This window comes from Styela clava, chromosome 13 (assembly GCF_964204865.1).
Source record: "Styela clava chromosome 13, kaStyClav1.hap1.2, whole genome shotgun sequence".
Classification (NCBI taxonomy): Eukaryota; Metazoa; Chordata; class Ascidiacea; order Stolidobranchia; family Styelidae; genus Styela; species Styela clava.
Genome location: NC_135262.1, coordinates 15,587,958 through 15,612,500, shown reverse-complemented (window position 1 = coordinate 15,612,500; position 24,543 = coordinate 15,587,958). Strand labels below are relative to the sequence as shown.

The 24,543-nt window shown below is 36.3% G+C and overlaps 1 protein-coding gene across 1 annotated transcript; it reads left to right on the top strand.

Annotated features, from left to right (window-relative positions):
• Positions 1-8,414: 8,414 nt before the first annotated feature.
• Positions 8,415-11,738, top strand: LOC120332694 (kelch-like protein 15). The gene has a single exon (XM_039399995.2). The coding sequence runs from the start codon at positions 9,119-9,121 to the stop codon at positions 11,126-11,128; it is 2,010 nt and encodes a 669-aa protein (XP_039255929.2). The 5' UTR covers positions 8,415-9,118; the 3' UTR covers positions 11,129-11,738.
• The last annotated feature ends 12,805 nt before the right edge of the window (positions 11,739-24,543 follow it).

The window sequence follows — 24,543 nt, the reverse complement described above, 5'->3', positions numbered from 1 at the left end:
GCGTACGGTGCGGGGCCGGTCGGAGCGCACCCTTTTCTCGGTGGCTGGCGGGCGAGAGAGTGCTGCGTCGCCGGCATCGGCGTCGAAAGAAGCCGAGCCGAAAAAAGTTAAAGTACAAACGTGCAAGCATACTAACCTAACCTTGGTCCGATACCTCGTGCCGAAAACGTGCGCAATAGCGTGGTGAAATAATTGTCTGGAACCTATGTCGAATGTTTGTCCTGGTTTATAAAATTTAATCATTTTATAAATGAAAACTTTCCACTTTCGTTGAGCACGAGGTCCACCGACATTCATTGATCACGAGATCAGATGATCTCGTTTGCGGAACTGCCAGGGGGTGCGAAAATTTTAACGTCATAGCACACAAAAAACGGATCCCATTGACCTCGCAGAAATATTTAAAATGAATAAAAAAAAAATTGGGAATAAATAAAGTAATAGCCTCCTAGCAAAAAATACAATCATCAGTTAGCCACTGAAAATTTCCAAGCTATTTGTCCAGTAATTAACGGCAAAAGTGATTCTTTTCATAACGCTAAAAAAAATTCCAACAACAAAATAACAAAACGATCCATAGGTCCACTCCGTGTCTAAAAACGATCCATGGATCTATCCACATTTACCCTGTTCGTATTAAATGACGAAACTCGACTCATTTACAAGGCGCTTCTGAAAATTTCTCTATATTTATCAAATCGCCTTCTGACAGTTAAACTTGAGATTTGATACAATTGCGTTAGATTAATATAGTAAAGCCTCAGTAACATAATTTAATTCATATATCATTGTATTTTTACCATTATTAATTTCATTTTAACATTCCGCACAAATAGTAGTCATTTTCGGTAAAATTAAAACTAAAGTAAAGTACTGATTTATATTGGATTTCATGTTTAGTTTTTGCCACATTCATTTTTCAAATTTCACTTCATTTGTTCTCGTTATTGGGACCTCAAAGTACATCATAAATACCATCAGCTGAATTGTCATTCACGATTTCAGAACATAAGCCCTACAATTAATTTGACATCCTTGACGATCTTTGTTTTATGGTTCTTTACGTAGTTGTATATTTGAGGTGGCTCAAAGTTAGGCGGTAGTAATAGTAATCCTAACATTTAATATTTAATAACCGATGCCAGCAAAACGACGTAATATGCCGACGTTTCCATACATAAAAATTTTCCAGGGCTTGTCTAACATTTAATAATAACGAAATTCTGTCGAGTTGGCGGGAGTAGACAAAAATTAGGGCGTTACTGACACTTTAAAATGTCCAATGCTACCACGCGTTCCGGTAAATAGGGTACACGCCAATCAAAATTTACTATATTACGTTAGGTTCGAGTGAAAAACAACAGTTCAGCGGTTACGATTATATTAAAATTATTGTTACTAAACTAGGGGGCATCTACAATTGCATAACGCACAATGAATATTTATCAAAATCATTATCCCCGCGCCCAATCTAGGAGTCCTTTTATCAGTGAGCTTGTCTGAGTTTCCTGAATGATTTCTTTCAACTGTTAGAAGGATTTTCTTCATTTTATGCTCTTACTCGTACGTGGCATCCTAATTTAGCAAGAAGAGTGAATCAAACAAGATTTAGTGCGTATCATCAAGTCTTCAACTCCGTTGACTGTGGTTTTTAGTCTTGGTACGGTTTTATTTTAAATTTGTGCTCTACTTTGGGTTTACCGTGCGGATCTAAGATTGTATTGCTTTCCAAATTAATTCGATTTCAACGAGAGCAAAATGAGAACGGCCTATTTTCAAGATTATAGAACTCATACTCACCAAATAATTGGTTTTAATTTTGGTGGTGTAATAATGGCACATGTTGAGGAACGTTGATCAGTCAAATTCAAACAAATTAATATATATATGAGTTTAGGCTTTCAAAAAAAGTCTCATTCAATGAGATTTTCAGATAGATAGATAGAAATAGCTATGAATAAATTTAATCAGTCCTTAGTACATGAGGATACCAGACTGATTAATTAGGAGTTTCTGAAAACATTCCTATATTTATCAATTTGCCTCTCAAACTATTGAAGTTAATAAACGATACATTTGTGTCACAAAGCTTCAACAAAATGACTTATTGGACACGGTGTGAATCTATAGATCATTTTGTTATTATATTGTTGTATTTCAATATAGATTTTTTCTTCCTATCGTTATGAAAATATCGCGCTTCGGTTACTGGACCAATTGCTTTAAAATTTTGGGTGGTTAAAGATTGTACCGCTAGAAGGCTATTATTTATTTTAAATATTCATGTGAGTTATATAGGTTTCGATTTTGTGTGTTATGATGTCATCAAAATTTGATCACGCTGTGTGGGTTCCGCGAACGCATATCAGCGGATCTCGCGCACGTTTTCACCACGAGGTATCTGAAGTGAGAAACTTCCGCATTTCTCAGTTCCACAGTTCTATTTTAGTTCGAGTTGGTATATGATGCAATATTCGGAGTAGTTATCTACATGATATTCAAATTGTAAGTATTGGCCATTTCCTTGACCATGTCTATAGTGATCGTCTAAATTAGGGGTTCTCAACCTTTTTCCTGTTAGGTACCCCCCGAGTCATGATATAATCAACACGAGCTCCCAGTAATCAGTCATCAAACAAAGTTGTAAAATAGTAACTAATTATTTTTAAGCTGTGTTTTGAAGCAGTGGTTCCGAACCACTGGTCCGCGTACCGGCATCGAAAGCTTTTTTGTCGGTCTCCGAGTAATTTTCTCTCAATCGCTTTACCGAACCCGAAATAACGGACGTTGTGTTTGTTTATTACGCAATTTCTCTTTCGCCGACATATTGCTCATTGTGGTATTTATGGCCGACGACATCTTGGCACCGAGTAATCACACTTTTGGTTTTTCCGGTTTCGATTCATCGCGAAGCGTCTGTCAAATCTCGCTCTTCCTGCTTAATATGAACATCTAATTAAAAGGTTATGAATATTTCGTTGTTTAAACCATGAAACAGTCATAGACAGTATAATATTCCAGGTCTTCGCCTTGACATCCCGTAAAATATGAGCTTGTTGCGACCCTGCAGGTGGTCAAAAGGCACGCAACAAAAGCATGATATATCTTTCCCAGGTGATGCACAGCAGGATTGTGAACCTGGGTCCCGGTGCCAAGTTACAGACGACTCTGACATCTTTTTTGTGAATTTATTTTGTTTGATGCGTTGATTAACAGTTAAACTGCAGAAGGATTAAAATGAGATGAGGTAATCAACAGAGTATTTTGATATTTTTTAACAAGAACGAGGAGAATAGGTCTCCTTCTGGACAAAGTTTGATCTACTTATTTCAATTATTATTTGTTTTTATTCATGTGAAATTTTTCCAAGTGCCCAACATTGCATTACATTTCGCAAATATATGCTTTTATTTTCAATTCCACTCATTTCAATTTTTTGCCGGTCCGTTGGTACATTTTATTTAATTTTAACGATCCGCCATGTAGGTTGGGAACCACTGTTTTAAATGATATTAAACAAAAGTATTCATTCCATTTATACTGAACATTAGTGTGAAGGCTGTCCCTGTTTATTGCGAATAAGTGTTTCAATTCGAAGAGCAAACAACACATTGTCTTTTGAGATTTTCCAGTTTGGCTGCAAAGCTCATTGTTGGTTGAGTCACAACAACGCAAGATCAGGGAAAATCCACGCTGAGTTTCAATAGGCATGCATTTTCCTCTGATAGTAAAGGACATTAAAAAATATCAACACATGAAAACTTAACTGTCATTCAAGTACCCCTAGAAATCTTCGTCTTTAACCCCTGGGGGTTCGCGAACCCCAGGTTGAGAATCAATGGTCTAACTAAATCACTTTGCAATACTTAAGACCGAACTCAACAAATTATGAAAATTCAGATAAAATGAATTTATTTTTATATCTTTTTGATTTAGTTTCATAAACTTATTTCAATATTTGAGACAAATAAGAGGAATAGCCTTTTAGCGATCTTAAACCATTGAAAAATATTTCAAAGCAATATGTCCAGTAACTAAAGGAAAAATAGATTTTTTTTTTCATAAAAATAAAAAAAAAAATTTAACAGCAAGAACAACAGAACTAATTTATATTGGACTTGATGTCTAGTTTTCGCCACATTCATCTTCCAAATCTTACTTTACTATTTTCGTTATTATGAATTAATTGATTATGTTAAAAATTGTCTGAGATATTTCGTTCGAAATATATAGAAATCCTGACATTTAATATCGAGGATAAATAAGGCACTAGCGATGTTAGCAAAACGATGCACTATGTCGTCGTTTCTATAAAGAAAACTTTATATTGCCAGTCATAAGAGACAGACAAATGGATTTACAGGAATCCCCTTTCGTACAAACACCTTTATTATTGATACAAAAAAAACATGCGCATATCATATTTTACTTCTCATTTTAAATTTTTGGTTCAGTCAGAAAAGAGTCCGATGGCGACAAAGGGCAGCCAGGTAAAACACAGATGACAACGTTCGGATATTTGTGCAAACAATTATAACTTTACTGACACGTTTTTAAACGAGGTTATAAGACTGAATCAATAAGAAATATTTAATAATAAATTGATTTTATTTGATTTTTTACACTCTCGCTTCGTTCGATCTTAAGTATCGCAAACCAACGGGCTGTAAAACTGTAAGAAGCGGAAGTTTCTTACCTCGGTCGGATACCTCGTGGTAGGAACGTGCGCCATTGCATGGTGGGATAATTGTCTTTTACTTATATAGAATGTTCGATTTTTTATCATTCTGTAAATCGGTTAATTAGGGAACTCACGTACTGCTATACTTAGATGTGTACAATTCCCTTCGCGTACGAGGAACTAAGTTGTCCTTTAACTCATAATATCTGATAATAACATTAGCATCCTGGCGTAAATGACGCAAATTTAATATACCTCTATTGGCCGGACATATTTGAATTTGTTCTATCTCCAATAATTTGTTGACCTAAATTTCAAAATTGTTCCAAATTTTCAATGTGTCAAGACGTGTGCTGGTTTTTTCGTCAGCTATTGTCTATTCCGAATTGTAACAGACAGACATCGCTGTGTTGTAGAACGTAGTCGTATGAAAATTCGCGAGATGTCGCTACTATTTCAATTATTTATGTTAAAAACATGCGCAGTTCACGTGGCTCTGATGACCGGACAGCGTGGTAAATGACGTTGGTTAGAACATCATCCCTTGAAATTACATTTTTGAAAGCACGTGGCGTGTTTTGGGGCGTGATATATTCATGGCAAAGGCCTGTGATGTACTATTACATAGATTTCATCAGACGCTATAATTCTCCAATGATTTCGTCATGTATTCGTATATAATACAATGTTGCGACACCGTTTTTGTATATATGACCCAATTACCAGAAAAAAATCAAAGCATTCGTGTGTTACACTGTTTGATGCCGGGTATTTTATATAACCCTTTTAGCGTTTATTATATTTTGCTCCACATCGCCGAAACCATGACGTACTTTGTCTAGCTAGTACACGATCAAAAAAGTTTACATACTCATGGCGAATATAAATGTAGAAGGAGGTTTCTATAAGTTGGAAAGCTACTTTGGAAATATTTAATTCGTAAAGCAAAAGGTTTAGGGTTTGGTAAAATGGCGAAATGAACAGTTTTGAATATAAAAGCGTTGTAAAAACGAATAAAAAAGTTTTATTCGATACAAAATTTACTGAATTTAGTAAAATGCAGAAAGTTGAATAAGATATATTATGAACAAATTGCTTTAATCAAATAGCAATGCCAAGTAGATATCGGCAACATAATATCTGTGATGTGCTGTGTGAATAGGATAGGAATAAGAAAGCGCCATTTCGTGAAGTTACAGATTTAGACCGCGAGAAATTTAAAAATATTTTGGTAATAATTTTCAAACTATCATTTCGCCAGATGGTTCCGATTTTCGTAACAGCGTCAACGAATGTGGCGTTTTTAGATACTGACGTAAGCGTAAGGTAAAAGTCAATATTTGCAATGAAACGCTACACAGCTGACCTATGTATTTCGAAATATTTAATTTTATAATAAAAAATTGGAAATATATATAAGTTGATTGAAATACATAACTATTTATTCATATAATAAACGATTCATTTATTTCGAATAGATATGCCGAAAAGTATCAATGTTGTCTTCATAAATAATTTATGATGAAAATGAGAATATTTTTACACGACCATTTTATGTTACCTTGCTTCTAGAACTGACATGGGAAAACTATAGCCGGCGGGCCAAATAAGGAATTTAATCTGGCCCGCCTGATGATGCTATAACCAAACTAAAACCAAATTCCGATGTTTTAGCTAAAAATAGCTCAAGGAATTTGTTGAGATTGCGATTAAATTTAGTATTGGCATGAGGCTTATTGTTTTCCACTTTTGCTTTTGCAACACTGTGACCGTTGTACATAAAATGTAACTTTTTACGTCACATTTACATCGCCCGTCAGTGTGAATAGGCAAAATTTTCGGTGCCTGGTCCAAAAATCTCGCCCACCCCTACAAAACGGGGCTCTTTGGACCTTCGTATTGCCGAAATGACATTGAAGAATTCTGCACGTACGCTCATTGCAGACTAGCATGTTAGTCAAGTGTAAGTCAGTAAAGAGAGACCCAAATGTTGTCTTCAGACGGTCCACTATTTCTTGTTAAGATATATATATATAATCGATTAACCGTTGCGTACCAACAGAATTTTTTTTTGAATTTATGTTCGCCAGTCAACTTATGTCATCCTCTTCAAATAGGTTTGTTCAACTCACAGAGGGCAGTGAATGGTTGTTACCTCTAGTTTACACAATCTTTTAAAATGACTTCAGGGAAGGTAGAATTGGTTACATATTGCCAATCTCCGATCTATTTGCTATGTATTTTATAAATATTCAGCAAACAAAGACATCAAACAAGTCTTGCACGAAATAGCTTAGGTTAAGTCCGGTCATCGAGGAACGAAAAATCCAACATAGGCCTACACTATTTTGCCAATTGAGCAGTCACACAAGATGACAATATTCATTATATTTATCTGGTATTGTCATTTTCGTCGATTTTGTGTGGTTTCAACAAGTAATAAGATTGTTCATAGCTAAGTAAGGAAAAAATTCTGCACAGGGCAAATGGCATTTATCGTAAAGTAGGTGCAGATCGCTTGTCCAACAGTTTACATGACGAGGTATGTTTTCATCAAGTTACCTTCTTGTGAAGATGAAGCAATATGAATAAACGGTATTCGCGCCTAGTACAGGGTACTATTATATATTCTTCTGTTTTAATATTCTAAGATTTTAAACGTTGCATTGATTAGCTTCAAAATCTGTGACTAATAGAAGCAACTTTTCCATGTAAAGTTTTCCTTTGTTTCCAATCTAAGAACGCCCTGGTGCAGTTGTTAATGACATAGAGCAGATGAGAAGAACACGATATAGAAGAACACTAAGATATGTTATAAATAACGCCGACGACTTATCCTCAAAACTAATCAATAACGATTTGTCGATCCAAAATGGATGATGTATGAATATGTATCTTGCATGTATTAATAATTGGATACCACATGGTTATTTATTTTAGGGCGATTTTGATTCGCTGAATGTAATATTTTTTGTGGCATTGCTATATGAAAAGTACCCAAATATATCTTTACAACAAATGTGATGTTCCACAAAAACACTCCAGCTACGTTTTGAAATAACAAATGAGTAGTTACCCAGTTGGGGTTCAGGATGGTTTGAATTTCCAGCGCAAACCCTAGCCATAAGTGGATAATTACTAATTTTATATTTTGAATGGTGGTGGTGTTTTTGGGCGGGGGTTTATACAACAGATCCAAATATGTAAGTAGTTCTTGATAAATCTATTTATACGCAGCTGTGTATAATTAGAGAGATTCCATGCTTAAATCAGACCCACAAAGAGCTATTATGCCTTGCCGGAGGTAGTCGCGTGAATCGCTGACGTTTGCTACACACTCACCACCAGCTGATCGTCAGCGAGAGATGCGAATGCGCGACCGCCTGACTCAGCTGTTGAAAATACATAACCGCTGAAGCGAAAAGCTTGTCTCAGTGCGGCATTCTGCACGTGCACGACGACAACATACGCTGTTCACGCTCCGACCGCGTGTTTACGATCCACCGCTCACTCTTTTTGCCTCGGAAGCTCTCTATTCTCTCTTTTAAATAAGCGAGTGGTTGAACTCGGATGGGATCGCAGCCTGCCGTTTGTTTTTCACTAAACCTTGCGCAAGCCGTATGTTGCCTTCTTTGTCGGCATCGCTGAATCGCGATTCTTTCAGACAGAAGGGTTCTGAGATTCATTCACAGCCAAGCTTATCGTTCAGAGCCTCAGGGCATAGGTTTGTTTACGCGGCAGTTTTAAGATTTTCAGCTCCGGATATTCGATATATTTATAATTATTATGACAAAAAAACGCTTAGTTTGTTGTTTACTACCACCATTTGCTTAATCCTATACCGCTGTAATCCTGTCATGATGTGAACTGCTGCCTGCACGAGATCACGTAAACTTGTTTATCGCAATAGGGCTGATCACGGCTTGCAGTAAGCGGGTCAACAACAGAAGAGATGTATAAATCGTGGCATGTTTTTAAAAGACCGTACTTATTTCAGTGTGTCCCTTGTGTACTAGGTACTGTATTGTCGTGGGTTTCGTACCATCTTTTCCGAATCATAGTTTCCAGTAGCACAACCATGGCAGAAAGAGACCGATGCGGCGTGTTTTTTTTATTATATATATTCCATATATGATCCACGATTGATACCAGTTGTTCTTTGGATAAGAAATTTGGATAAGCACAACCATGGCAGAAAGAGACCGATGCGGCGTGTTTTTTTTATTATATATATTCCATATATGATCCACGATTGATACCAGTTGTTCTTTGGATAAGAAAGTACTGTGATAACACTACGACACGGTAGCTTGTTATTGATTTGTTCGAGGGGTATTATCGCAGCACGTAATTGTATGTATATCAGCATGTAACCGTCTGCACCTTTTTTTGTTTAGAAATCATAGATCAAAATATATCGCAAAAAGCGATTTAAAAATGTCCGTGGACGAGCCCAATGCCGAACAGCATTGTTTGGCCAGCAAGTTGAAACACTATTGTGCTTTGTTTATGGAATTGAAAAATTTACAGCAAAATGGAGTACTATGTGATGCTACAGTCCAAGCACGGAATACTGGAGAAACTGTAAAAGTACACAAAGTTGTGCTGAAAAGTGCAAAGTCGTTTGACAGCGGCTACGATTCTGACACCGAGGAAGAATATTATCGTAATACCTCATGCTCTGACGAACCTGTATTCGAAGAGGTTTACCCGCCACAAGACAAAATGAAACATGTGGCAGAACAGATGGAATATATCAATACCTTGCGACGTCGGGGAGAATGTTGCGACATCACCCTGCAAGCGTCTGGTATACCTTATCAAGCACACAAGGTCGTCTTGGCCGCGGGAAGTGAATATTTTAAAATTATGTTCACTGCAGACATGAAAGAATCAAGTATGAGTTGTATCAATCTCGACGATGCCGCCAAACAGCTGGACGATTCACAGTTGCACAAGGTGCTTGATTACATTTACACAGGTGAAATATCGATAGATAACGACAGTATTTTGCCTATCCTACTTCATTCGAGATATTTTCAAATTCCGACTCTCACCAACGAGTGCCAAGATGTTTTAATTGCGCAATTGTCCAAAGTAAATTGCTGCGGTTTCTATGTCTTGGCGAAATGCTTTGCTTTGGATGCCTTAAAAAAAGAATCTAGTCTATATATACACGACTATTTTCCTGAATTAAAGGGCGTTTCTCATGACATCAATCTTTTAGAAAAAGTCGATTTCCCCCAGTTTTTACAAAGTGATAATCTTGGACAAAATTGTGCTCCATTGAACAAATGTGAAAGCCGAGTGTTGAATAATGTGGTTGAATGGCTTTCCAGTGCAAATTTTCAAGATGCTTCTGAACTTCTTAGTAATATTCGGTTCACCCTCGTGCCAAAAAAGGATATTCTGGAACAGTATAAAGTTATACAGAGCACCGGTTCCGAAAATTCTAAGTCTGCATTGAACTTTCTTCAAAATGCTTTGGAATATCACAAGAAACTGTATGAACAACCATTGCTACAAGCACCAAATTCGCAACTCCGTGCTTGTGAATCTAGTAGAGTATGTTTGGATGGAGTACTCGCACCCGATACTGTGAAGTTACCGTCAATGTGTTTTCATGCTAAACGAGCAGAAGAATTGAAAGAGAATCCAAAAGATTCGTCTGACAAAATTCGTGATCCATTCCACAGTGTGGTTCTACTCAACGGATTTGTTTATGTAATCGGCGGTACAAGACAAACTGCTCAAGGTTACAGCAAGGAAGTTCTACGTTACGATTCTCGTTTAGATACATGGATAACAGTTGCACCAATGAACCGCGAAAGAGGCGATTTTTATGCATGTGCCATTGGAAACTATTTGTACGTTTTCGGTGGACGAAACAGGCGCGGTGTTTTGAGTTCGTGTGAGCGGTACGATCCAAAGCGGAATAGTTGGGATCAAATATCTGATTTACCAGAAGCATTGTACATGATGGCTGGTGTAGTAGAAAACGGTTGTGTTTACTTGTCCGGTGGCTTTACCGAGTATGATGCCGTAGGAACAACCTCGAAGTACGACCCAGAGAAAAACCAGTGGGAAGAAATTCCAACTTTCATGTTCAAAGACCGGGGGTACCACGTCATGATAAGTGATGGACAGGGACATTTATGGGCCATAGGTGGAGTTGACAATCCGTTCGCTGGGCGCAATGTTTGGGAAGTTGAGCGTTTCGACATTGAAGATCAAATGTGGAACTACGTCGGCCAAGTGTTGGCCATTCAACCATTTTTATCCGTTCAACGGCTTAATGCATTTCTAGACGATGGTGGTCGTATATGTGTGTTCGCGGTAACAAATATTGATCATTCGCCATTGATGAGGTACGACATCGGTCAAAACTTATGGGAGGCAATTGAAGAGCCTGTGAACTATTTTGAAATTATAACTGAATCTGGATGACAATTTGTAATAAATACAAATCAATAGCCAATGGCGCTCTCGCCTATATATGTGTTAACAATTTTTATTTTTTGTATCGCTGGTGTCTTACCGAATTGTTATTTCTTTATTGACTTCCTATTACGAGTTCGTGGTGGTTTCATGAAAGCACTGTATTTTCATTTTTTATCCATAAAATGGATAATTTTTTTCCTGGTCAAGCCAGATTATGTTCAGAACTTCAGTATAATGATGATCTTTTGTCCAAGCGGTGATCCAGTGGACTTTTGTTTGGATGGTGCCTTTAAGGTTCATTCCATCAGTAGCCTGTGAGTTTCGTTTTCTAAGTCCTAACTTAGTTGCCATATTTTTCTTAAATGCGCAATTTGTCTACGTGCATTTTGTTCAGAGACTGTTTTCTGGTTGATTCATTTTCGAATCCGCTAGTTGAAAATTAGAAAAAACTAACTTTTTGTTCACGGATGGTTTCAAAATACCTATTGTGCAATTTTTTTCTTATGCCAGTGCGACTGGACGTATAGTTCACAATAAAGATATGAACTCAGTGGTGGATAGCATCTTATTTTCTTTATGTTTTTGAAAAAAATAAAGGTGTATTTGCTGAATTGAACTCTTTATTGGTGTTTGTTATACGCACGGAAAGATCAGATTGGAGATGACGTACTTTGCGAAGCAAGTTAAGGCCAACTATTTTTACGATCAAGTTACGATCTTATCACAGTAACTAGTGACCAGACCGAATGGTTCTTACTGTACGAATTCAGATAAACTTATTCATTCAAAAAAATTTCTTTGTTCTCAGTTTGGTCCATCGTGCGAGGTGTTGAAGACAATAAATGACGGGAAATGTGAAATATTGCTTGTGTGAGTTATATCGATGAACCCCAAAGTATAGAGTGAGGAATATTTTATTATTACGGGCAAATTGGCATCGGACTATTAAAACGAATTCAAAATAGTTGACAGATGGTGTTAAAAATGCAAAATATAGCGATAACACTTGGTTTCTGCCTTGTGAAATTTCAGAAATTTGAAATAGAGCGGAGGATAACTTCATTTTAGAATGACGGGACGGACCTATTTGCATTTTTATTTTGAATTTCGCAGGCTATTGGAATGTCTGGGTGACTCTATCTTTATTACAACGGCCTCCTTTTAAAAACGTTGACAAATTGGTTACATGGTTAGATACATGGCCTGATTTACGTTTAGGTAGGGTAGGCTGAAGTCTAGGCGCCTCAAGTCAATAGGGTCCTCATCATTTAATTTTTACCTATCAAAAAGGCGTGTTCAAGAATTTAATCGTTTTAAAGTTTTCAAAAAGTCAAATTTTTGTTTTATTTTTGATCAGGTTATTTAATTTATTCCCATTTGAAAGAGTGAAAATCAAATATGGTTGAATACATGCAAACCTGTTTATTATCAAGGATTGAAATGATAATTTTATTTAATCATCAAGGCTTAATATATTAGTTAGGTAATTAGGCCATGTATCCACATCTCGTGACTATAGTATTATGCGATTAGCACACGTATTTTGACTGTCAATAAAATTTATCATTATAAATATAAAACGTCAATATAAATTTGTAAAATCTCGTATGGCTTCACTATGGGAAAAGTACTCACAAATAGAATATCCCCGCAACGTCCAAATCCGATCGTTTTTACATATATATATACTTGGTCGTTTCATACAGTTGTGTGAACTTTTGCAAATAGTAATTTTATGTGGTTCTGTCGACGGCGGTCAGTTTAAATCTCTCGGTTAGTACTTTACATTTTTGCAGTTGCTAATTAGAGGCTGCTCATTTCCACCGATATCATAGTTGCTGATACCCAAAGGTAGTTTTGATATGTCAAATGTTTTATTATAATTTTAATATTACATCTGCACGCTAGGGTCGCGAGGTGCTTGGATTTTTCAAATGCTCAGTAGCCAGCACTTGTGCAATAACAGTAAAAACAAGAACCTCCTTTACTTGAAACTCAAATGCAGCATTCACACCAAATTGGAAGAGTCGTTCGGATACGGTTGGCTGGTTTTCGCAACATGATTGCTGAGAAAAGGCTGTCTGATAGCTATTGAACAAGTAGCCCGTCTAAACATTATTTTACGCATATCCAAAATCATGCAAAAACCAAGTCAAACGCACTGTTAAAGCGCATTTGAATATTTAATATAGGCCTGACTTAACACAACATGTTACGAAATTAATTATATTTGTAGAACAGTGAAGCAAGATATCTTGTTTCAGTGGTTATGTTACTCTCGCCTCTGTTTTCTCTTTTATACTTGAACACGTCAGACCAACAAAGACAGAAAAACAAGCCGTCTCGAACTCGCGAGTGGGTGAAAATACATAATTCACATTTACATTGTGGTGATTTCTACAATAAAACACATTTATCACGAACCGAGTTCAATTTTACGACCATTTATATACAATTTTTTTTATAAAAAGTTTTTCAAAAATCACCAAACTCATGTTTACAGTGAGTTTTGGAGATTTTGATGAAGTTGTTCCAGGATAGTTAAGGTTTTTGAACAATGATTACTAGCAAATATTACACGAGAACAATTTTCGAATGTTTTGGACAAAGACCCCGCCACTAATTTTCTTATGTTGAGCGTTGGCGGTGATGTTTTTTTGGCGGAGGTTTTGTACAAAAGATCACAATTTCCATAATTAGTTGGCAAGATTTGTGTTAAGGTTTTGTGGGTTAGTCGGTGGTATGAAATGAAAATTTTTAATATCTGCATGGTATATACGTACAGAATTAAAAAAATAATTCGTTATAATTATAATACACAGTTCATACATGTACATAAATATTATTGTACATTTACCTACAACTTTATAAGAATGAAGACGGAGACAAATATGTGAAGCGCTATTCGCGAATCGTGGGCGAGGTCAGTCTGTGAACAATTTCTTCAAGATATCGTAGCTGCTTGTACCTAGACTCTTTCGAGGCGAAAGTCACGAGTATGCGTCGTTTTACACAATATTGGCCCCCAGCATATGCTGTCTTTTGTGAGCGAAATACATCCTATGTATTCGTAGAAAGTAATGAAGTCTGAAACTGGAACATGACCGTGGTTAGTTTTGATATCTGTTCTTTATGGCTGTTTCTCCGGCAAATGACCCAAACAAATACTGTTGCACATATACATATTATGATATATATAAATCAATCAAAATATTAACACATTACACGACGCAATATATTAACCATCGAAATAAAAATAAATCAGCTTTGCGGTCTTGTATGGTGGCCCATCGTTGTCACGCGTAAAATTGAAAATAAAAATAAAAAACCGAAAATAAAAAAATTGTTGTAAAAAAACATAAAAATAATTGAAAAAAAAAATGAAAAAAAAAATTAAAATTAAAAAAAAAAAAATAAATAAAAACGAAAAAAAAAAAAAAAAAAAAAATTAAAAAAAAAAAAATTAAAAAAAAAATTGAATAAAAAGAAAATAAAAAGGTTGACAACGATGGTCCGCCTCGTGGCCCATCGTTGTCAGGCGTTTTTATTTTTAGAAAATTTGCTTCTGCTTGGGACCAACGTTGTCAGGCATAATCCTACGCGCACAAATGTGTTCCCTGGGTTTCAAACTCACTACTGATTTTCTTGAGCAATATTCAATATGAAAATGTGTTCTATAAATTCTCCATGCTACAAGTTCAACAAGAAGTAATATATTTATAATAATGATAAGAGAATATAAAATTGAATACGGAAATTCGGAAAATTTGTTGTTACGTGTATAAGGTAATTTAATTGGAGAATGCTGCTTAACTACTCAGTTGTCTGGACACTCGCGATGCCAGTACCGTACCGTCTTACCAAATACCGGTAGTCGGTTATAGTCGCTTTGCGTCTGACCGTACCGGTAGCCATACAATCACTCATCATCTCCCATTCTTTCACGAGTGATTGCATGGGTACCGGTACGGTCAGACGATACCGTACCGGCATCGCACGAGTGTCTGAGCAGTTAAGCAGCATTTTCCAATTAAATTACCTTCTACACGTAAAAACAAATTTTCGTATCCAATTCTATATTCCCTTATCCTTATTATAAATATATTGCTTGTGGTTGAACTTGTAGCATGGAGAATTTATAGAACATTTTCATGTTGAATTTATTGGATATTGCTCATGAAAATCAGTAGTGAGTTAGAAACCCAGGAAACACATTTGTGCGTGCAGGATTAAGTCTGACAACGTTGGTCCCAAGCAGCATCAAATTTTCCAAAAATAAAAACGCGTGACAACGATGGGCCACGAGGCGGACCAGTTTCAGTTTCCTCTGCCTTCCTTTCTTGTTTTAAGAATAGTAGGTTTCGTGGTATGAAAGTTTATAAATTTTCACTCCCGTACGAATTGCACAGCAAATATTAATTATAAGGTACAGTTTGTCCAGTGCAGTATTAATTTACCAGTTTTATTTATGTGGAATTATGACATTACCCAGTGAAGAAATGGTATTAATCGCTGACTGATAATATATCACGACTGTTGTTGAATTGAGATACCTGTACGTTATTATTTAAGTGAAAATGTGAGTTTTGAATTGACATTATTACGCTGAAATATTTTACGATCAAAATTTTTTGCGCCTCTGTCTGAACGGCGTCCATGGAACAAACCATGGCGGCCATAGCCTTGGTACGCCACTGTCAATTACGGTCAACGAAATATAGTCAGTTCGTGTCCAATTAGGGCCAGCGAAATACCTACAAATATTCATAAAGAGGTTGACTTGAGATGAAAGAAGACTTGAAAATAACCATAATACATTTCAACCGGTCTAATATTTGAGGTCTGAATCGTTTGATCATCTCGAAATATTTCTCTCAGACACTATTCGGCGATTTGGTCTGTGCATGAGCTAAAAACGACATCCACGAAGACTCAAAAAGGTTGTTGCAGGTATAAAATTACATAACGAAAATTAACTTAAAATACTCATCGTTTTTACCGCTCAACGATTTCAATGGTTCATATTAATATAAATTTCCAAAATTCGTGATCAGGGCATTCACTAAAAAGCCCAAAGAAATTCAATCATCGTACGATAAAAAAGAGGAGAAGTTGATCTGCGATATCAAAATAATGGCTACAATTTCGAAATGAGTTGAATAGTCAAGCGAGTTTAAACGGGTTTAAACATTCGTTCAGTAACACGATACCCCATACATTATATATATAGCGTATTCTAAAACATATACTTGTGACACGGAATATGTGCTTTACAAAATTAAAAAAAATATCACTTGCATTCCGTAGGTGGAAGAAGCTGCCTTTGTGTTAAATCTCACACGAAACGCCATGTACATCTTCATGGAAATAATTCTTTGCGGTTCCAGACGTTTGTTCAATGTACAGTCTGAATGGCTGACTTTGAGTGAGAATTATTTTACTCATTCTTTTGCATGTTTTGTACTTTGCACTTTGGTTTAATACAGAAAAAAAGATGAGACTCTCGGAGTGAGACGTTCTTGTTTTTTATATAATAGTTGAATGCTTCTATTCATGTATTGTAAAATACACGTCTATATTGATATAAATCTATATGACCCGGCAGCCGGCGAATCGCGATGCGCAACACAGCGGGCGTTGCTTTGTTCTGGTTGATTACACACCGCGAGTGCACATATTAGTGAAGTATTCTATATTACAAACCGGTGCAAAATAGTTTACTATTCTTTGTTACCACGATCACCCGAAACTACACATCAATGCTATCATGAAGGACTTAATTCGGTCATGCGTTTTATTACTTTGTCGATATTCGTTGTTGCTAACTTATTTATCTACGAAATGCTTTGAAGTTCAGAAGTATAAATTAAATCCAAGATTTTAAGCTACGATGAATCCTGTGCCGGGTACACCATCTTTGTCACGTGCTGAAAGACTTCACATTGTTGCCTAAATATTTTGATGTAATCTGCCTGAAGCGGTAACCGTCTAACTGTGTTTATCTCCTAAAAAATCATAAATATTATTGTACCATGGAATTTATCATAACCAGATGTTTACGACGATCATGCTGTTTACGACTATTATGTAATTTTATTCGTAGATTTTTTTGTTGTTGAGCACACCTTTTTTAAAGTGCTTCTTTTTCTATCTGTACTCACTATCTCGAGGTATCCCGAGGTAGTCATGTTTTTACAGCAACATACTTGCCAGTGGCTCTGTGTTCGTATTTTTTTTATTCAATCTCCAAGGCAATATTGGCTGTCGATACATGCAACTCTGGATTTTGGACGTTTTAAATTGTTGGACACGAAGTGGACATAACGAACGTTTCAATATTATTGACAGCCAATATTGGACATAGCGATCGTTTGAATTCTATGTTGTTGTACTTGTTCTTTGACACGTTTTAAAAAAGTCGCTTTTCTCTTCGAATACTGGACCAATTGCTTAGAAATTTTCAGTAGTTGAAGATAAAATTTTTCTCCAGAAGGCTATTACTTTTATTTATTTCTAAATTTTCGATGAATTCTATGAAATTTGATTATTCATTTAAAATATCGCTGTTTTACAATTTACTCATGGGAACACTGTTTTGAAACTTATTTCAAGCGGTTATGGGATCAAGCCTGCAGCTACGGCTCTGCTAAGTTACTATACCACAGTAAAATTGACTTATTCCTTACGCGATCTTACTATTGCAGTAGTGTAGGTTTTCTAGCAAATCTAGACTACCGTATTTGTTAATTTTGATAAGAGCAAATTGAATTTAATATGCCAGAAAAAAAACGTTCCACAATCGAATAGCAGGCCTACAGCAACAGGCACCGGTACTGGTAAGGCTTTGACCACTTCTCAGAGAACTGGCGGGCCGATCCGGTTGAAATTTGGTGTGAACCCTGGACGTGTTACAAAACTGACACAGAACAATTTTCAAAACGATCGGTCAGAGGGAAGTGAGCCAAAAACATTCTTTTAGTGGCCCGGAACAGGCTACCTGTCAATCAAGCCATCCTTCAAGTCACGCTAGAGTGATTTTGACCTTTAGAGGCCGTTAAATTCCGTCTCGGGGCGGAAAAGCGTTTGCCCGAGTATTGGGTATTTTTTAAGTGGCATCTGGGTGGGGGAAGTGTTTCCGTCCCCTCAGAGATGTGAAAACGTGTGGAAAGCCACGCCCACTTTTTACCTAAACCTAAGAAGTCGCTTTTCTCTTTCATTACTGGATCAATTGCTCTGAAATTTTCATTGCTCAAAGATAAAATTTTTCTTTAGACGGTTATTACTTTCATTTACTTCAAACGTGTCCATATATTTGAGCATAGCTCTCTTGTGTTGGTATTGTTATTATTTTTCTCCGTCATTATCATTAAAAAATCGCTTTTCTCTTCGAATACTTGACAAATTGCTCTGAAATTTTCAGTGGTTGAAGATTGATTTTTTTCCCGGAAGGTTATTACTTTCATTTTTTCCTGATTTTTTTATGAATCCTATGAGATCTAATATTTGATCAAAAATTTCGCTGTTCTCCTTTTTTATTATGGGAACACGGTTTTTAATCCGCCAAGCGTGAAGGTTGAATCTGGAAAATCTTGCAACTCGAAAATTGGAAGTTTTTCGAGATTACCGTTACTGGTAATGCTGAAGTTGAGATAAAACAGGTATAGGATAGGATTTAACGGTACCGGTACATATTTATTCCGGGGGAGAAGAAAGGGATAAGACACTTAACCATATGGCGAAACACGGCCTCTTGTCCGGTCGGTATGGGATTATTTAGTTACGGTACCGGTATTTGTTTTTCGGAATCATGGACTGCTTGCTTGGTGTCAGTCAGTCAGTCAGTCAGTCAGTAGTTTATTTTTCACCAAAATGAAAACGCACTTACAGTTAACATAAACTTAAAAAAAAGTTGAAAATGACATTTCATGTTGAAAGGTGACGCGAAAAACCAAAGTTGGTTATCGAGCAGCGACACCTGTGATAAGAGTCTAACTGTGATACAAGTTTAATAATAGATATAATACGAACAATATATAAATTATTATATCAAATATTAATATTCAAAAACCAAATTTGTTACAGAAAAGAGACTCCGGGCACCGTCAAGTACGGGAGGGGTAACTATGGGCAGTGAACAGCATAGCAACGACCAAGGTAAATATCACCTTGGCACAATGAGAGCAGGCTGGGTACAGTCATACTGAAAAAGCCATTCGGGAACGGCGTTTAGGTACCAGTTTTTAGGGGTGCACGTTCTGGTGGTGTACCTAACAATACAGTTAGGTAATACATTTGGAACTATGAGTAACGTTATGGAACCAGTTTCTACTGTACTTCAATTCGACACACTGTGACATGGTTACCGGGACTGGAGTCATTAGAAAAATTATCAGAATCGGAATAGTACATTCTAATTCTAGAAAAACGAGGAACAAAGGAATAAACAGGTAAAACTTCATTCTAGATTGTGGTCTATGAAGTCCGGAGAGTAACATTTAACCAAGCTAACGTTACACAATCAGATACTCGTGCAACAAATATAGACACTAGTTGTGAAAAATAAAATAATAATTCAATCAATACACGTACAACTAGAAATTAGGCAGGCCTTAGATCTCAATTGTATGATTAGAATAAATCTTAGATAAATGATGAAAATTTACCCCGGGTGCAATTACATAACCAAATTAAATGGAACATGAAATATACAAATTTTGGTTGCGATTTCATTAAAAATGCGCCCACAGAGCCGAGCTTATTTTCAGCGGTAGAATTTTTGGTATGGGAGTGCGCAGACGTGCAATTATCTGCATATTAGGTACTCATTCGTTTTTGTGTATGACCTTATTACCGATCAGTAGATCTCAAGCTATGTTGAAGATTTTAGTCAATCGCGGTCGAAAACTGTTTGGTCATCCCTTGTCTATATTATGTAATGCGAAAAACGCAATAACTTAATAGAAGTCATGGCGACTGACAATCGTTGAAAACACAACAGATACTGTACTGGTGATTACCCTGTGCGGGGTGAAATGGCAGATTATCTTGCCCTTCCTCATGTTTGCTCTAGAGCAGTGTTTCTCAACCGCCGGTGCCGGTCCGCCGCAACCTTGCTACCGGTCCGCCAAATATATTCAAATATTAATATATTATAAGCAAATTAACGTCATAACGCGGAAGCTGATAGCACATAGCACGGTACCTGATTGAGAAATTCGCAATTCGCACGTTCCGTAATTTGACAGTAAGACTATGATTAACGAGGTCTGATAGTAAAATGGAGTCAAACAAACAGCAATGTATTATTGTGTTATTTCAAAAGAAACCCAGCGGTGAAAACTAGTTTGAGGAAGATACTTCAACCTCACAACAGGCCCCGAAACGACTTTGCAGCAATGTTGATATGGATCACGCAGGAACAAGCAAAAAACGAATGGGAGACTTTATTGGGCAGTATAATGAGAAGTATTTGCTAGGTTTCACTATTGCTCCCAGCAGCGGAAAAATACCGCTCCCCATGTGCCTAGTTGGCGCCAAAATTTATTCAAACGACGCAATGAAACCCGCAAAGCTAACGCGACATTTCCACTCGCAGCATAGCAACCTCGTTGGAAAGACTCGTGCGTATTTCATTGTACTTTTGTCGTAATTGCATTCTTTTGATTATGTTTTGTGCACATGACATTTTTGGTTAATTTTGACGGTCCGCCGATCCGCAAAATTAGTTTTGAAATTTTACCGGTCCGCGAATTGAAAAAGGTTGAGAACCACTGCTGACACAAATACACAATCATTCTAAATATTGCCTATATGCTTTGTCTTTTATAGATTATTCGCCATACACAAATATCATATGGCTTATTATTCTTGCTCGAAATTCATTTCGAAAATATAGGCTTCATTATCCGAGTCGGAGTGCGAAAATCTTGAGTCGCGACTCGCGAGCCAAATCGAGTCGCACAGTATTGAGTCGGAGAGAGTACCATAAAATTCCAATTGCTTTAGTCACAAGTCAATCCAACGCGAATCGTTGCTGCTCCGTCACAGGTAGAGCCATACCATGTTTTGTATAAGCAACAGAAATTTATAAACAGAGTTCACATTAGCAGCAAATTTCACTGTGCCGTGGTTTACTATCTTTATCCTGGGAACTAAACTAATACTTGATTAGGTATTATTGCCGATATTTCAGCTGGCAAGCTAACTGAATGAACCTAAGTAGCAGGGGAGTTTGTTTTCATAATTAAATTTTATTTTCTACTCAAATATATTTGAGGTAAAATGCAAAATATCTAGCGGTTTCTAATAACAATTGTTTACGCCATTTTCCTAAATTTACGGAAGCATCATTGAGACATAATACGAGTTATTGTCGTGACATATTTTCGATCTGTTCAATGCAACATAGTAAAAGTAACAGTATAGATTAAACGAATCCGAAAAAGCGTTGAATTTGGCATTGACGATTATTCAATTTATAGGCCTATGACCCGTTGAATTGAAACGTTGATAAATGTAACCCAATCTAAAAGGACAGAAGTAATCACTGTTTAAAAAGCAACTCGATCATCTCAATATTTATTAAAAACAAATCTTCTTAACGTCATTGAATGAAAGGAACTTTTTCAATCAGTAAGCCAAGTTCACTAATACAGTAGTTAGTAAAGCTGCGCTACGCCGTGTGTGTAAACAGGCACGTATTTCGTATCGGGATTTGTTGACTGCAGTTTGCGGTCATGTTATGAACCGAGCGAGCGATGCTAAAATATATGGCCGTGAAGGTCGCGCACCGGTATCAGTATGGGCCTAATAGTGAAGCGAGTTTGCTGAAATAATCGGCGGACAAAAGCGGCGAAATAAATGAAACAGCATATTTTGGGTGCAATATCGGGTCTCGGAGGGAATTTGAAAAGATAAAATGGCCTGTAGTGACTTTTTTCATTTTGTTCATTTTGCTAATGTTCTTGTTGATAATTTGAATGTAACTTGACACCGTTCCTAAATGTCTCGTTGGCAAGATATATCGATGTAACAACATTCAACATACTGTTGCTGAAAACGCATTTCGCATAGTTTGAAACTTTAGCGATTTAGAAAGAATGGTCATAATGCGTATTTATAACGCATGATATTGTTTTGGTGTTTTGCGAACCTTCTCGATCGTGGTGTGCCCGGATGTTTAAATCTTTTTAGTGGCAATTTCTCCAAACGAACAAAAAAATTGCAGCGCTTGGGGCGAAGATAGTAAAATATAATCTCTCTATCAATATCTTCAGAATATCTTTATGTTTTTGCATTACATCAATAATACAAAACTGTGTCCACCATTGTGGATATTTAATATGGATTTTGGGATAACTGCATTGATTATTAGTAAAATTGATGAAAACTCACTTTAAAAGGGCCTGTTCAAGAATGAAAAATTGTGTCACTTTCGATATGATTCGATTTTATTGAATATTCAAATTAATATCATATACCAGTTATAAGAACAAAAAAAAAACAGAAATTTATTTGTTTATCCGAGCTTGTTTAAAAATAGTTCCTGATCCCCCAACTAAAACTATAAACACTACTGTGACAGAAATGTTTGCATATGGCAGTTGAGGCGATCACATGAATCAATTTTAGTCAACACTATCATTGCAACAGATACGTGCAAAATTTTCACAAAGGAGAAAAACTTCAGTGGTCTTTTGCGCCATTTATCAATTTGAATACAAAATCCTATACTGACATATTATACAATATTTACAAATAAATAGTTATAAAATTAAATCAATTACAATAAATAACTAATTCTAAATATCTCTGCCCGTAGACAAAACAAATTCAATAACAGTTTCAATAATGTCCATGTTACCAAGCACTTCTTCCAAAGTCGGTACCAATTCAAGTTGTAATTCTCTGTTGATTATATTGCTGACAATACAGTAGGTAGTGGGCTACGATCTCAGGTACTAAACACCGTTCGCAATATCCGTCGGAATGACAAACAATTTTATGTAAATGTGCAATCAGGGCGCAGTGAACAGTTTGTAATTGGAAAGAAAGAACTTGATATTTGCGTGATAAAGTTTCGTTTTCCGGTCGTGACATCTTGGTGGGATAAAATCTTGTATATTGGCTTGCTAAATCGCTATTACCATATTCCGTATTCCATTTTTCTCGAGCCAATGTATCAAAATAAGATTTTGTTTGTTTGACGCTTATTGAAGATATAACAAACATGCACTCTGGCGTTTTGACTAGAGATGTATATAACCATGTTATACAGATTTCCAGTTTATGTTCTGAAAAACATGTCCTCTAAGCTGGAGCGTGCACAATATTTTGAACTGTAACCATAATCGAAACTACACGTAAAATTCGTATATTATATTAGAACAAGTAAGCGGGGCATAGATGCTTTGGTTTTGAGAATCAAGTTGGCTATAGTTAGTTCCTCTATCACCTGTTGCATTGTTACACAATGTGCCCTAGCTATATTATGTAGTGAACGTGATACTTTTCCCACGAAATACGATGGCTTAGTGGTTAGAGAGTTGGGCTTAATAACTATGTAGGCGTTGCTGGTTTGAAGGTCTAGGTTTCGGACGCGAACCCTATCCCTTCGCTCAGGGCGTAATAAATTAGATATACAGCGCCGATTCAGAATGGTGAAAAATGAAAATCGATGTGTTAAAATTATCATTCGCGCACTCTCTACTTGCATGCTTGTATCCAAGACGCCCATTACTTGCCGTCCATATCTCGATGAAATTTTTACACCTTTTCAAGCGGTGCGAACAATTATTGCGTGATTTTTTGTCGTCAACTAACTTTTAACTAACTAACAAAAACAGAAAGAGAGCGCCAAATCCAAGTAATAAAAAAATCTTTTTTTATGACACTTCTATTTTTTCCGAGTATGTTATTTATAGGACAAGAAAATCATTAACTAATACCTAATCTTGTTCTACGATAACGGAAAATTAGTTCTATGGTAGTAGGATATAGATTGGTCAAAGATGAATGTGATACTTATTGCTATTTACAGAACATACTCAACAATAAGCTGGAAAAATATTATTTCATAAAAGCAATCGAAAATCATTACATAATACATGTAATGTGATATGATTGATACTCACAGGGAAAGGAGTTAGAACGAAGTAAGCTTAACCGTCGACACGTCACTAAGGAGAAATAAATATTCTATTTTACTATGCTGATTAAATAAAAAAAAAACATATCACATTTTCATCAAATGTTTACCGCCAAATCATTCGGTAGATCAAATACGAATCTATCCATCAAATTCTATGCCACCATGTTCGGTCCGATTATTTGCAGTAGTAAATACATGGAAGCGCTAAATTTATATATTATGCTATAAAAATCGAATTGCCCAAAAACATGATATTCAGAACTATACTTAC

Bases quoted from the DNA above. Each gene is read 5' to 3' on its own strand.
- LOC120332694 (XM_039399995.2), top strand. From the start codon at position 9,119: ATGTCCGTGGACGAGCCCAATGCCGAACAGCATTGTTTGGCCAGCAAG.